General features: G+C 46.5%; 1 protein-coding gene and 1 long non-coding RNA gene across 11 annotated transcripts in view; one reads left to right on the forward strand and one right to left on the reverse strand.

Moving 5' to 3' along the window:
* The window catches only part of PIGG (phosphatidylinositol glycan anchor biosynthesis class G (EMM blood group)), a 40,612-nt gene extending 35,394 nt beyond the window's left edge, over positions 1-5,218 (reverse strand). The window contains exons 1-2 of the mRNA XM_082653116.1: positions 4,924-5,218; positions 3,813-4,018 (exon numbers count right to left, since the gene is read on the reverse strand). Coding sequence (XP_082509242.1) covers positions 3,813-4,018; positions 4,924-5,077 — 360 coding nt within the window. The 5' untranslated portion in view covers positions 5,078-5,218. The remainder of the gene's footprint in view (positions 1-3,812; positions 4,019-4,923) is intronic.
* A 55-nt stretch (positions 5,219-5,273) lies between these two features.
* Positions 5,274-11,336, forward strand: LOC309821998. Of its 10 annotated transcripts, none has more exons than XR_014296670.1 (4): positions 5,274-5,573; positions 5,732-5,894; positions 7,579-7,643; positions 9,137-9,418. It is a non-coding gene; the product is annotated as an uncharacterized lncRNA (long non-coding RNA). The 10 variants fall into 10 exon arrangements; XR_014296671.1 differs by having other exon boundaries at positions 9,140-9,418; XR_014296672.1 differs by having other exon boundaries at positions 7,579-7,635; positions 9,140-9,418.
* The last annotated feature ends 2,715 nt before the right edge of the window (positions 11,337-14,051 follow it).

Genomic DNA, 14,051 nt, shown 5'->3' on the forward strand with positions numbered 1-14,051 from the left:
ATGTCATTGAGTGTTCTGCCTCCATTTTCCTCTACGAGTTTTATAGTGTCTGGCCTTACATTTAGGTCTTTAATCCATTTAGAGTTTATTTTTGTGTATGGTATTAGAAAATGTTCTAACTTTATTCTTTCACATGTAGCTGTCCATTTTTCCCAGCACCACTTATTGAAGAGGCTTTCTTTTCTCCTTTGTATACTCTTGCCTCCTTTATCAAAGATAAGGTGACCTCATGTGCGTGGGTTTACCTCTGGACTTTCTATCCTGTTCCATTAATCTACATTTCTGTTTTTGTGCCAGTACCATACTGTCTTGATTACGGTAGCTTTGTAGTATAGTAGTCTGGGAGCCTGATTCCTCCAGCTCCGTTTTTCGTTCTCAAGATTGCTTTGGCTGTTCGGGGTCTTTTGTGTTTCCATACAAATTGTGCAATTTTTGTTCTAGTTCTGTGAAAAATGTAACGGCAATTGCTTTTAAAAAGCCTCCAGTGGAAGTGCCATTTGAGCTGAGGCGTGAAGGTGGAGTTTTGTCTAGGTGAGGTGAGGTGAGGCTTTCCAGGGCAAAACACAGCAAACTGCAAAAACCCCAAGGTGAAAGGGGGCAGCACACTTGGGGAACGGAGCTAGGTGTGATCTGCGTGGATAAACACACAGGAAGAGGGAAATCGGCTCAGATGAGGGTGAAGGGCAAACGGGGGAAGACCACGCACCCTGAGGCCTGGGTTAGGAGGCAGAGTGTAAGCCACTGGAGGACTGTTGGGACTAGAGCAGAGCAACGTGATCTGTTTGGACAGGTTCTGGGTGAGAAGTGCTGGGATAGTTTTACAGTCCAGGCTCACACCATAGCAGACTGGCCTACAGTGGGGGTAGTGGAGGTGCTGGCTGAGTCCAGTTAGTCACATAAACAGTATACAGAGATCTGTTCACCTCATTTCTTGTGAGGAGTGTTATCATCAACCTTTCAATTTTTACCATGTGATAAGACTCTTTAGTTGCCTTTAATCTGATTACTGGTACAGTTAAGAATCTTTTCCTATGCTTACTGGCATATTTTAATTTCTTTCTATGTGGATTTCTTTATATCCTTTGTCCAGTTGCTCCTGGATTGTTGCCCTTGATTGGATCCTCTTTACATATCGTGGGGTTCACATCTTGTTAACTGTGAATAATTTTTCCATTTATTGTCTGTCAGTTGACTGTTTATAATGTCTCCCACCACTTGGGGTTGAGTCTACCCATCCTTTCCTCTGGGCTTTTATAAGGTACTTCCCTCCTCTTCACACTAGTTTGGGTTCACACGGACATTTTTAAGAAGGGCAGGGACTACCTGGTGTCCCCTTCACCCCAGGAAACATGTAGGCAGCAAAAAAGTTGCAGCTGAGAGCCCAGGAATTTTGAGCGCTTGTCTGTCATCTCCTTGGAGGTTTCCCTGGGGTTGCTGTGGTCTTGGGAACAGCAGTTTCCTGACTTCTGAGAATTAAGGAGGGCTCTGCAGAGACTATTAAAAGAGAATTTGATCTGGTCACCTTATTCTGTGTAACACAGTGTTGCTGTATAACACAGTGTGACCAACCAACGCCCTGGAACTAGGCAAACATAAGGTTATGCTCGGTTTCTGACGCCAGCTGTGAGATTTCACACTTCAAGCCTGTTTCCTCATCTGGGAAATGGAGAAGAGAGTGGCACCAACATCATGGAGCTTCCATGGGGCTGTGGTAAGAGTGTACAAGACAGTGCCTGCACCACGGGTGCACCACAGCCAGTGGTAACTGCCGCTGTTACAACTATAAATTCCCAGGAAAAGGAAAGGCATTCAAAAATCAGTTACAACGTTTTAGAAGGAAGCTACTGCAGCATCTTAACATGTGAACATGCTACTAGAGACATTAGTCTTGAAATTTTAAAACTGGTGTCTCGTGGCAATTGTATCAGCACCTCCAGATGAACTAAGTCCCTTCCTAGGTGGAGGCAGGGCAGGGGACACACTCCTTAGCCAACACTACCTGATCCTATCAAATTCCAGAGCAAGGTAACCCTAACTCCAGGATGGACTTCCTGTATACTAGCTCCTCCCTGATAGAGAATGAGGAGCAAGAACCTGCAAAGGATCCAAAACAAAACACTGGTTTGGTAAAATGAAACCAAAGGGAGGGCCACACCGGCCAATGTGCAAGACTGAACAGAACCTGGAGCCACCAGGCTCACTTACATTTTTTCTTACAAATCTGCCCAGATTCCTAACAACTCTTTTCTTATCAGAACAAAGGAGGAATGGGTTCCTCCCACACTTCTGACAGGACAGGTAAAGAAAGCAGTGATCCTGGTGGTCAGGAGCCTGGATGCCTTGCTTCCAGCTTCCACAGGACTTGTTTCAGCAGAACGACTGCACCCCTAAAGGCTGTTCCCAAGCATCCTGACTACAGGTGGCCTCCCCGACTCCCCATCACTCTCCATCACATTCTCCTCCTCAATTTCTTCCGTAGCATTTATCACCTCCTGAAACAATTTTGATTATTTATTTGTATACTTACATATTTTCTGTCCCCTCAATTAGAAAGTAAGCTTCATGAGGACAGGACAGTTGCTGTCTTGTTTTTTCACTGAATCCCTCTTATCTAGAACAGCACACAGTACATATAGATCCTCAATAAATATTGAATGAAGGCCAAACCACATCCAAAAGAGGCAGCGAGAATGGGAAACTCAAGAAAAAAAGTCAGTAAAAGATGCGGCATGAACCCCTTCAATCCCAGACTGCTTTACTCACCCAGTAAACATGTGCTGAGTAACTACCAATGCTGCCCCCAAGCTTTAAATCAAGAAGTGACACCTTCTCACCAACTAACAAGGTGTCACACGATCATCCACAGATGTAAGGTTCAGCCAGAGACTTCCACACCATACCGGCCCGCAGTATATTCACAAACTTTTAAGGTCCTCTGTCCTTTTCTGATCCCACTTCTTTACTCAACCTTCGGGTCTAAGTGTGAATGCAATTTCCTCAGACAGGCTTTTCTGAACCACCCCAATCTAAATTGAGGCCCCAACCAGCACTGCACATCACGCTCTGTTCTTTTTCATTATGCATTAATCACACTTTGTAACTGCACATTTACTTGTACGTTCATTTGTTTAATGGCTACGTCTCTCATTAGAGACTGAAAGTTCCATGAAGGCAGAGATGTTATTTTCAAAAAAAAACTTGTTTTTGAGCAAATCAATAAAGCTTTACTCTCTTCTTTCCCCACAGTTCTTAAGTAAAGCAGTAAAGCGTATGTACTTCAAAGGCACGCCCACTAGGCTGAACACCTGAAGGCGGTTTATAGAGTAAAAACAGGTATCTGTGAGGCCAGATCATGTTGGTTTGGTCACTGTGTATACTAAAATTTTGTACAAGTTATTTAACTTATCTGAATTTGCTTCCTCATCCATAAAGTCAAGTGACTGAACTAGATAACCCTAGAGGCTCCTCCCAGAATTCTAACTGACCCCCTGATGATTAAAGAAGATAGCAGGTTAGCAAGGAGCATGGTATCTCTTGGATTAGATTGGCCTAGATGATCTGGCTCTAAATGTTATGCTTCCCATGAAGCATGAGCTGTTGGCTACCTTTACAGAGGGCATAAATCATGGGTCTTAGTTCCATCCTATCTGGGAGGCTTTTTCAGCATTCTATTGCCCCAGCCAGGTTGAGAGCACCAAACTAATTTCCACTTAGTTAAAACTGGGACTCCAAGTAACAGACTACAGAGAGCCCCTCTAAACCTCTGAAAGAGCCAAACCATGATCTATAATACGTTCAGTCAAACTCTTTACCTTGATTCGAGGCATAGTAACTGTAGGTGGCTTTGCTTCAGCCACAAAACTGTGAGACGATCCTTTTTCCACAAGATAAGTTGTGTAGGGCATAAATTTCACACCCTTTGACCCAAACACAAAGTCATCTCTCAAGGCGTCTATCAGCATAATAACAACTTTACTGAAGAGAGGTGGTGGGAGCTTGGTCCAGTTGGAAATGGCTCCTAAGAGTGTTTGAAAAAGAAAAAGAAAATTGAATTTAACCTTTATTTAGCATTCAAGCACCTTATAATCTAGTTTCTGCTTACTTCTCCAGCACGTACTCTGTTACACCTACATATCCTGAGCCAAAGAAAAAGGCCTGTTCTTGGGAAACAACGCTGGGATCAGGGGGTGGGCAACAAGTAAGCTCAGGGAGCCCTAATATTATGTAGTGAATTCCCCTTAGCATGATGGGGAGTACTGGCACAGAGGAGTCCCTCTGTGAGTATCCTGGAATGGGACATTAGGGAGATTGCCCTAAAACACAGTGTTGCAGGTAGGGGATGCGCGAGCATTTACAAACTGTCTTTCCATGGTTAGTAGCTGGTATTGTGTGGATTTGATCCAAAACGTGAGTTCCTTTACTTAAGATATACTGTTGGGTAGGTGAAGGCCAGGGAGGGGCCTAGGCAGGGAGGTCTTAGCTACTGGAAAAAACGGGGTCTTAGAGGAATGCCATAGAAGAAAACACGAGAGGTCGGCAGCAATCTTATCTGTTGTGTCTTCCTGAGCAAAAAGGGTGCCTGGAACAGGCAGTGACCCAAACATCTGCTCAGGGAAGGGGGTTGGGGTGTCACTGGATGAGTAGAGCTGGGGAGACGCTTACTCTTTACGGGTATGGAGATCTTACTTTGCGGTGACCAGGGAGGAGGATCTTAGTAGGGCTGGTAGTAGTGCTTGCCACAAACTTGTAGGATACATAAAAGGAGGCTGGAACGGTAAGAAGGGGACCCTAGAGGGTGGGGACCAGAATGGAAGAGACCACCCGGGAGCCGCGGGAAGAAGTCCAAGAGGCGAGGCTCATAAGGAGGGTCCTCCGGGAAGAGTGGGGCCCGGGGAGCAGAGACGCCCGGGGAGCGGTCCATACCAGCCGAGGGTTCGGGCGCTGGGGACTCTGTTTGGTGCTCCGTCCCGGAAAAGGAACAAACAGGAGCCGGGAAGAATCCTCGGAGGAAGAGCGCGACCCCGAGCACCTCGATCACTACGCAGCAGGCGGCGAAGGTCCCGGAGCCCAGCCGCATCGTGCCCACCCGCCCGGCCGGGATCCGGGTTCCCGGACTCCAAGTCACGTCTCGCCCAAAAGCACCGGCTTCCGCCTCCAGGGAGCCGCCTCCGAGCAAGCGCGAGCGGGAGGTCAGGACAGGTGCCCGGCGTCCCCGCGTCTGCCGTCGCGCCGGAAATACGCGCCAGCGTCCGGGCGCTTCCGGGGCGGGGCGGCCCTGAGCTCACGGGCGTCTCGTGTATTTCTGGGGCGTCAGCCAGCCAGGCACCGCCAGCCACGTGTTAAGGTCTGAGCCCCTCCGGCTGTCTCGGGTTTATGGAGTCTATGCTGTGTGCCGTGCCTCCTGCCAGGAGCTGTCGCGCATTTTGCCGCGTTTGCTCTTCGGCAGCCTGCTGAGTCAGGTGCCGTCGCCCTGAGAGCCCTCGTGTGTCTTGGGCAGGTCTGTGCAGAGGACGCCGTCTCCGACCACGGCTTCGAGTTGGGCTGCCGTTACCTCGCTAAGTGACCTCCAGAAGGCAAGCAGAGTTCCTGGGTCTGGGTGTCCCTGTGCGGGATTGGACCCCGGGACTTTATTGGGGCCGCATCCACACCCCTTTACTGCCTGGTGCCTCCATCTCCGGCTTCTGGGTGTGCTGGGGGCCAACAGCTCACAGCCGCCCCCTTCTCTGAATAGTTAATTGTCCTTGGGGAACTGCTGCGCCCTGGAAGTTACCACTCCCCAAACGCCTGGAGCTCATGGCTGACTGGGGTTGCAGTATAAAGGCCCAGCTCCTTTGCCTCCAAGAGAGTTGACTCGTGCTATTCGTGCTCCGAGCTCCTCTGGAATGAAGTTGAAGGTAGTCTTAAGCTAAGACCACATCTCTGCTGCTTTCTCCTGTTTTCTTCACATCCTCCTCCCCAGAGCCTTCCCTTGTTAAGGCTTATGCACCCGACCTCCCTTCTAAGGCTCTCCTTTAAGGAGACTAGGCCCAAGGCAGACTCCAAGGTGTGTCTCCGAGCCTTAAATGTGATGAGTCTATAACGAGTCAGTTTTCCCAAGCTCTGACGATGACAGTCTAAGCTTCTACCACCTTCTCACCAGTACACAGTAACCATGCGTGTTGATAATAACCATTTAATGACAGCTGAGGTTTACCTAGTTTATCACCTGCCGGGCACTAGATCAAGCCCTTTAAATGGATTATTTTATTTGGTTAACACAACAACACTTTGAAGTAGGTAGTTTTATTATTTTTTATTGAAGACGAAGAAATGATGTCAGAATGTAAAGTAGCATATCCAAAGTAACACAGCTAAACAGCCACAGAGCCAAGATTCAGAGCTATCAGTCTGACTCTGAGCCTGAGCTTTGAATCTCCACACTTTGCTAACATCTCAGAAAAACAAAAAACATCTTCTCCCTTCCAGTGGTTCTTGTTATGGGCTCAATTGGGTGCTCCCCAAAATTCATATATTGAAGGCCTAACCCTCAGTAGGTCATAACGTGATTTTATTTGGAGACAGTGCTTTTAAAGATATAATTAAGTCAAAATGAGGTCATTTGGGTGGGCTCTAATCCGATGTGACTGGTGTCCTTAGAAAAGAGATTGGGACACACAGGCACGGAGGGAAGACCATGTGCACACATGGTGAGAAGGTGGCCATCTGGAGCCAAGGAGAAAGGCCTGAGGAGAAACAAACACTGCCAACACCTTAATCTTGGACTTCTGGCCTTTGGAACTGTCAGAAAGTAAATTTCTGTTGCTTAAACCACCCAATCTGTGGTACTTTATTATGGCAGCCCTAGCAAATAATACAGTCTGTATTAGATTTATATCTTTTCATAACAAATACCACAAACTTAGTAACTTAAAACTAAGTTTTACGATTTATGATCTCAGTGTCTGTGGGTGAGGAGCCTGGGCATAGCTTGGTGGGTCCTCTGCAAGGTTGCATTCGAGGTATTGGCTAGGGCTGTGTTTGCATCTGGAGTCTCGACTGGGGAAGGATCCAGTTCCACTCTCACTCAGGTTGTTGACAGAATTCATTTCCTTGCAGCAGTAGGACTGAGGCCCTGGCTTCCTGCTAGCCGCTAGCCAGAGGCCACCCTTGACTCCTAGACACATAGACCTCCCTAAATAGCCTTTGACGTTTCTGTGAATTAAAACTATGATGTTCTAGGTTTATGTATAAAATAGATAACTAGTGAGAACCGACTGTATAGCACAGAGAACTCTACTTGGTGTTCTGTGGTGACCTGGATGGGAAGGATGTCCAGGAGGGAGGGGATGTATGTGTACGTAAGGCTGATTCACTTTTCTGTACAGCAGGAACTAACACAACGTTGTAAAGCAACTATACTCCAGAAACAAACAAACAAACAAAACTCCTAGGTGACACAGAATCAGTGATCCCTGGGAATCCCTCTGGCAGTGTGTCGTTATTCAGCTGGGCATGGCTGGGGGAGATGCAGACACTGGGTGGGGGTCAGACCTTACAGGGGCTGCTGAACATCTCTGTTCCTTTTCCTTTCCTGTCCAGGAGTGAGAATCCAGAATAATGAGAGGACAGCCAGCAGGGGAAGGAAGTCCCCGGGAGGCGAGTTGGTCTGTTTGTATTTTCCTTATTTTAACATGCATTTTGTTATTGTGTGCTTTTGCTAGGAAATCACCAATTTCCTGTGGATTTCCAGTTTGATGCAATAGGTTTCTCTTATTTGAGTTTTAATTTTTCCTCTTTCTCTAGTTTTCAACAGAATTGTCACAATTACGAACAAATATGGGTACCTTATTGTTAACTAAAATCCATATTTTATTTGGATTCCCTTCGTTCTTCCATTTTGTGTCCTAGGATCCCATCCAGGGTATCCCATGGCATTGAGTCATAATGTCACTTTAGTATGTTTTCGGCTTTGACATTTTCTCACACTGTCCTTCACTCTATGACCTCAGCAGTGTTGAGGTGGACTAGTCAGGTATTTCGTAGATTGTCCCGCATTGGGATTTACTTGGTGTTTTTCTTGTGATTAAAATGGGGTCACGGGTTTTGAGGAAGCAGATCACAGGGGTAAAGTGCTTTCTTGTGACTTTATATCGTGGGAACATACATCAGGGCAACTTATCACTGTTCATGTTAGCTTTATCTTCTGGCTCAGGTAGTGTTTGTCAGATTTTCCCCACTGTGAAGTTACTTTTTCCCTAAGTCTGTACTGTGTGTCTTCTTTAGGGTGAAGCCACTGTGTGGCACCCACACTTCAGGAGAGGGGAGTATTTTATTTACCGCTGCTGTGTACTAACATTTGAAATTGGGCAGTGTGACCCTCCAACTTTGAATTTCTTTTGAGAAACTGCTTTAGCTCTTTGGGGTCTCTAGAAATTCCGCATTTTGGCGTCTCACATTTTGCGCCCTTTCACATGGATGTACCCCAGTTTGCTTACGCATTCATCTGCTGAAGACATCCTGATTCCGTTTAGGTTTAGACATTATGAGTAGAGCTTCCGTGCACAATAGCATCCTTGTTTTTGTTTGGGTAGAGTTTTACGAAGCAGTTGTGTAATTATTGAAGGTGTGAGAAGTTGTGTAATTATCTCAAGGTGTGAGACTTGTTTGGCTTTGGAAAATCCTGCCAAACTGTATCTCAAGGCCGTCTACGCGTTCCATCGGCGATGAAGGAGAGCTGTTGTTCCCCACCCTCCAGTGATCAGGGTCGTCCTTGTGGGAGGAGGTTAGTAGTTCTCATAGGTCCGTATCACTGTCCTGCTTTACTTTGTGATTCCCTAATGGTATATGATGTTGATCATGTTTTTGTCCACTTATTATCTGTTTATCTTCTTTGGCCAGACATCTATTCAGATCTTCACCCATTTTTAATGCAGTTGTTTGTTTTACAGTTCTTTGTATAATTTGAGTACAAATTCTTTATCAGATATGTGTTTTGCAAATATTTTTCTCCCAGTTTATTGCTTGTTTTTCAGTTTTCTGGAAAAGGCATTTCACCGAGTAGAAATTTTTAATTTTATAAAGAACACGTTACTGGGATAAACCATAATGGAAAAGAATGTATATATGTGTATAATAACTGAGTCACTTTGCTGTACAGCAGATGTGGCCTCTCCCGTTGCGGAGCAACAGGCTTCGGACGCGCAGGCTCAGCGGCCATGGCTCACGGGCACAGCCGCTCCGCGGCATGTGGGATCTTCGCAGACCGGGGCACGAACCCGCGTCCCCTGCATCGGCAGGCGGGCTCTCAACCACTGCGCCACCAGGGAAGCCCTAACACAACATTGTAAATCAACTGTACTTCAATAAAAAAAATTAATTTACAAAGAACATGTTACTTTTTTCCTTTTGTGCATTGGCTTTTTGTGTTGTGTGTTAAAAGTCAAACCTCATGATCTATGTGCCCAAACCCATGGTCATGTAGATTTTCTTCTATGTTTTCTTTTATAGTTTTTATAGTTTTATATTTTAAATTTGTCTGTGGACACTTTGGAATGACTTTTGGTGTAAGTTGCAAAGTCTGTGTCTACATTCATTTCATTGCATATGGTTTCTGATTGTTCTATACCTATTTTTCAAGAAGTCATGGCATATTTGCTGCCATATGTTTGAATTTCCAAACATTAGTGGATTCAGCAGGACGGCCAGCAGGGAACTCGGTCTCCTCTGAACTGGGAGTGGGTGCAGCCTGCATTACCCACTTTGCCAGCACAGGGCTGGTCCTGTGCACAGCTGACAGGAGCCTGGCCTCCTCAGGAACCTCCAAGGATTTGGCTTCGGGACAGTGCAGGGCTGCATCCACGTTGAGACGAGCTCGGTTTCCTCAGGACTGGCTGGGAGGTGCCTCCCTGGGAGAAAAGGGTGAGGAAAAAGTGGGGAGAAGCTTGCTGTGCTGACTGCCTGGCTGACTGCCTGGGGTGGGTGTCTGTTTCCAGAGGACCCAGCAGAGGAGGGGCTTGATGTGGAAAACTGTGGGTTTTAGTGAGTTTTGTGTGTGCTGCAGTGTCCCGTGTCCTCCTTTGGCTTGTGATGTTCCATTTTCCAGGCAGTTTATTGAGGGGACTGTCCTTTCCCTGGGGTATGTCCTTGGCAGCTTTGGCATAAATCAACTGACCACATGTGTGTGGGCTTATTCTTGGGCTCTCTATTCTATTCTTATGGCCCCTTTGTCTCTTTCTGTGTCATTTCTACACTGTTTGGTTACTGTAGCTTCGTAATATGGTTTGAAGTCAGGGAGTGAGTTTCCTCCAGCTGCTGCTCTCGTTTCTTAGGATCCCCTTGGCTGTTCGGGGTCCTTTGTGTTTCCATACAAATGTCAGGACTGTTAGTTCAGTTTCTGTGAAAAATGCCTTTGGCATTTTTGTAGGAATTGCATTGAATGTGTATATTTGGGTAGAATGAACATTTTAGCACTACTAATTCTTTCTGTCCATGAGCACAGGGTATCTTTCCATTTATTTACGTCTTCAATTTCTTCATCAATGTCATAACATTTTCAGTGGGCAGGTCTTTCACATCTTTGGGTAAGTTTAATCCTAGGTATTTTGTTCTTCTGATGTTACGGTAAATGGGGTTGTTTTCTTAATTTCTCTAATAGATTTTTGGTGGGTTGATGTGGAAAACTGGAATTAGAAATCCCACTGTTTCTACCACATCCAGGTCATCCAGAACACCCAAGATGGGACTTCCCTGGTGGTGCAGTGGTTAAGAGTCCACCTGCCAATGCACGGGACGTGGGTTCGATCCCTGGTCCAGGAAGATCCCACATGCCGCGGGGCAACTAAGCCCGTGAGCCACAACTACTGAGCCCACGTGCGGCAACTACTGAAGCCCGTGCACCTAGAGCCCGTGCTCCTCAACAAGAGAAGCCACCGCAATGAGAAGCCCGCGCACGGCAACGAAGAGTAGGCAACGAAGAGTAGCCCCCGCTTTCCGCAACTAGAGAAAGCCTGCGTGCAGCAACGAAGACCCAACGCAACCATAAATAAATAAATAAATTAATTAATTAAAAAAAATAACTAGACTGTCTTTTCTAATCTGCATGTGTTCAGTGTACAATTCTTGTACACCTTTTCCCTCACCTCTATTGGAGGCTGATTCAGAACACATACAACCTCCTGGAGAAACTTGCCCCGACCCTGCTATGTACTGCCACCTAGCTGGCCTGGTACTGAGTCACCAAAAACTTTTGTTCTTTACTTGATTCTTAATTCCTTTAGAATTCATTACTTTACTGTTATAAATGTTTATTGTTCTTGTAATAAATCTTTTAATAAATCATTTTTATTTTAAAAATAAAATATTGTACTTTAATTACTCCATAGATGAGTGATGAATGGATCACACTTGACATGATTGTAATCTTTTTATAATTATTAAAGTAATACACACATGTTATAAAAAATTGAAATATTACCTAAAGAAAAGAGGTTTGCCAACCCGCCCCCAGAGGTGGCCATCTTGAACGGTGTGGTGCATCTCTCAGGGTCTGTCTCTGTCTGTCTCTGTCTCTGTCTCACACACAAGCAGATTTGTTTCCATTTCTGTTGATTTCACATCTGTGTGGTCTTACAGGTGGCATCCTGATGCAGATGGTTGGTCCTCGTGCTTCCCACCTAAGAGGACCCTGAAGTCTCCCCTGGAATCAGGGGAGTGGGGGCATTTGAGGGCATTTCCCTCAAAGTATGCCTTAGTGACATTGATTATTTTGAATAAATGTTACTTAAGAAAAGAGCCATGCAAGAGAGACACTATTTACCTCTTTTTTCTTTTTAGGAAGAAAGAAATCTCTCCTGGGAAAGGTACCCCACCTGGGGGCTGAGACCTGAGGGCAGACGGCTGCAGGCGTGCTGGCCCCTGCAAATCAATTCATTTTGGGAACCTTCTGTCGAGACTACTGAGGTGCCAGTTAGCTTTGTGGTGACCAAAGCCAACTCCTGTCTCTGCCTGTTTCTGAGAAAAGGCCTGAGTCTGAGCCATTATAGATTCTCTGGATTTCTTGGCATATGGACTGACCTGCACCCTCTCATCCTGACAGACCCCTTGTAGAAACACCTTCACTTTAAGAGTTCTTTCACCTCATCCAGAAAATAAACAAATTCCCCATCCCCATACCCAAGAAACAAGGAGACAGATATCCATCTGCTTTCCTACCTCAGTCACTTCAGAGAGTCACTCTCTTAGAAATACCATAAGCTCAATGACATACCGCTGTCTCCCTTTCTCTGGCACCATGCCAACCCCGGGTGAGCCCCGTCTTATGTGGGCACAACGGCACCACTCAGGTTAGCCGGAGACAGTACCCCAAAGTGGCCTGATGGTACCACCGTACATTGAAAATGACCTACACACCAAATCGGCCTTAAACATGGTGGTCCAGAGACCAGGGATGTGCATGTGCCTCTGATGAAATCACTGCTCAGGAAACCCCAGCATCTATCATCCGTCTTCTCCACGTTCTTCTGACCTTTGCTCTTCCTCTTTTCAGCTGATATCTTGCTAGATTGTTCATGGACAAATTAGATCCCATCTGGCAAAAGCAGAATCATCTTCCCAACACATGAGAACAGGCACGGGCCCGCACCTATCTTATCCCTCCTTGCCTGCCCAGCCCGTCATGTCAGAAATGTGTCCCTCCTCCTGTCAGAAGCCAGACGCCAGGTAAAGGACTTAGATGTAAAGGAAACCAGAATATTGTCTTGAGCTACTGACACTTCAAAAAACAAAGCAAAAACAACTCCCCCCCCCCCCCCCACAATACAGCAGGTGCAGAAGGGCGTTCTGAACCTTCTCCTCTTCCTTCCTGGAAGCAGCAGATAACATGTCCCCGCCCCCCCTGCCACTGCACCCCCACCCCCCAGAGGAAGACGCCTTCCCTCTGCTGGAAGGAGAGTGACATTGCGATCGTTAAGGGCAGAGAGTGGAGAGTGAGAGAATTCTGTACAAACAGACCTTGTTCAACCTAATTCTCAACCTCCTTAGCCTCCCCACATAGTGTAGGTCCTTTTCCACAATCGCCTCTCTGTGTTCAACACAACAGAAAAGAATTTAGGTTTCGCCACTTCTCTGGGTCTTTCTTCATTTCCTTAGGAGGGCGCCCTGGGTCAGGTAAAACTTGTGGGAAATAAATGTGTATGGTTCCCTCCTGTGAGTCTGTTTCACGCCCATTTAATTCTCAGGACCAGCCGTCAGCTCTAAGAGGGTGGAGGTCAGGTTCGGTCTCGGCCACATCTTCCCCGCCGGCACCTTTGAATTCTACCTCCTTCCTTGGCTTGACTCCTCAGCATGCTGACAAGCTCTCAGCGACCATCTTCAGAAGCTCTGTGAACGTGGGCTGGGTCTTTCGAAATGAAACGCATTCATCCTCTACGATCCAGCCCTCAAACTCCTTGGTACTGATGGACCTAAACGAGTCGAATGCTTCCGTCTACACAGAAACTTGCCTCTGGACATTTACGGCAGCTTTATTCATAACTGCCAGAACTTGGAAGCAACCAAGATGTCCTTCGGGAGGTGAATGGACAGATAGACGGGGCTCCATCCATGCAGCAGAATGTTCTTCGCACTGAAAAGAAAAATGAGAGAGAGAGGGAGCCACGGGGTGACAGGTGGGGCACCTTAACTGCATGTCACTCACTGAAAGAAGCCAATCTGGAAAGGTGCCACATCTTAGGGTACCAACTACCTATGACATTCGGGAAAAGGCGAACCACGGAAAGGGTGGGTTGCTAGGGGTTTGTGGCGGGGTTAAGGGGTGGGGTATGATAAACAGCTCAAGCACAGAGGACTTTCAAGGCAGTGAAACTATTCATTGTGATACATTCGTGGCGAGATACATTTGTCAAAACCCATAGAATGTACAACACGAGGAGTGAACCCTAGTGTAAACTCTGGACTCTGATGACCATGATGTGTCCATGTAGATTCAGCGATAATGACCAACACACAGAATGTTGATAGGCTAGTTGGGGAGAGGGAAACTCTGAGCACCTGTGTGGGTGGCAGGGAGGGGGTGG

This window comes from Grampus griseus (genome assembly GCF_964374135.1).
Source record: "Grampus griseus genome assembly, chromosome: 4".
Classification (NCBI taxonomy): domain Eukaryota; kingdom Metazoa; phylum Chordata; class Mammalia; order Artiodactyla; family Delphinidae; genus Grampus; species Grampus griseus.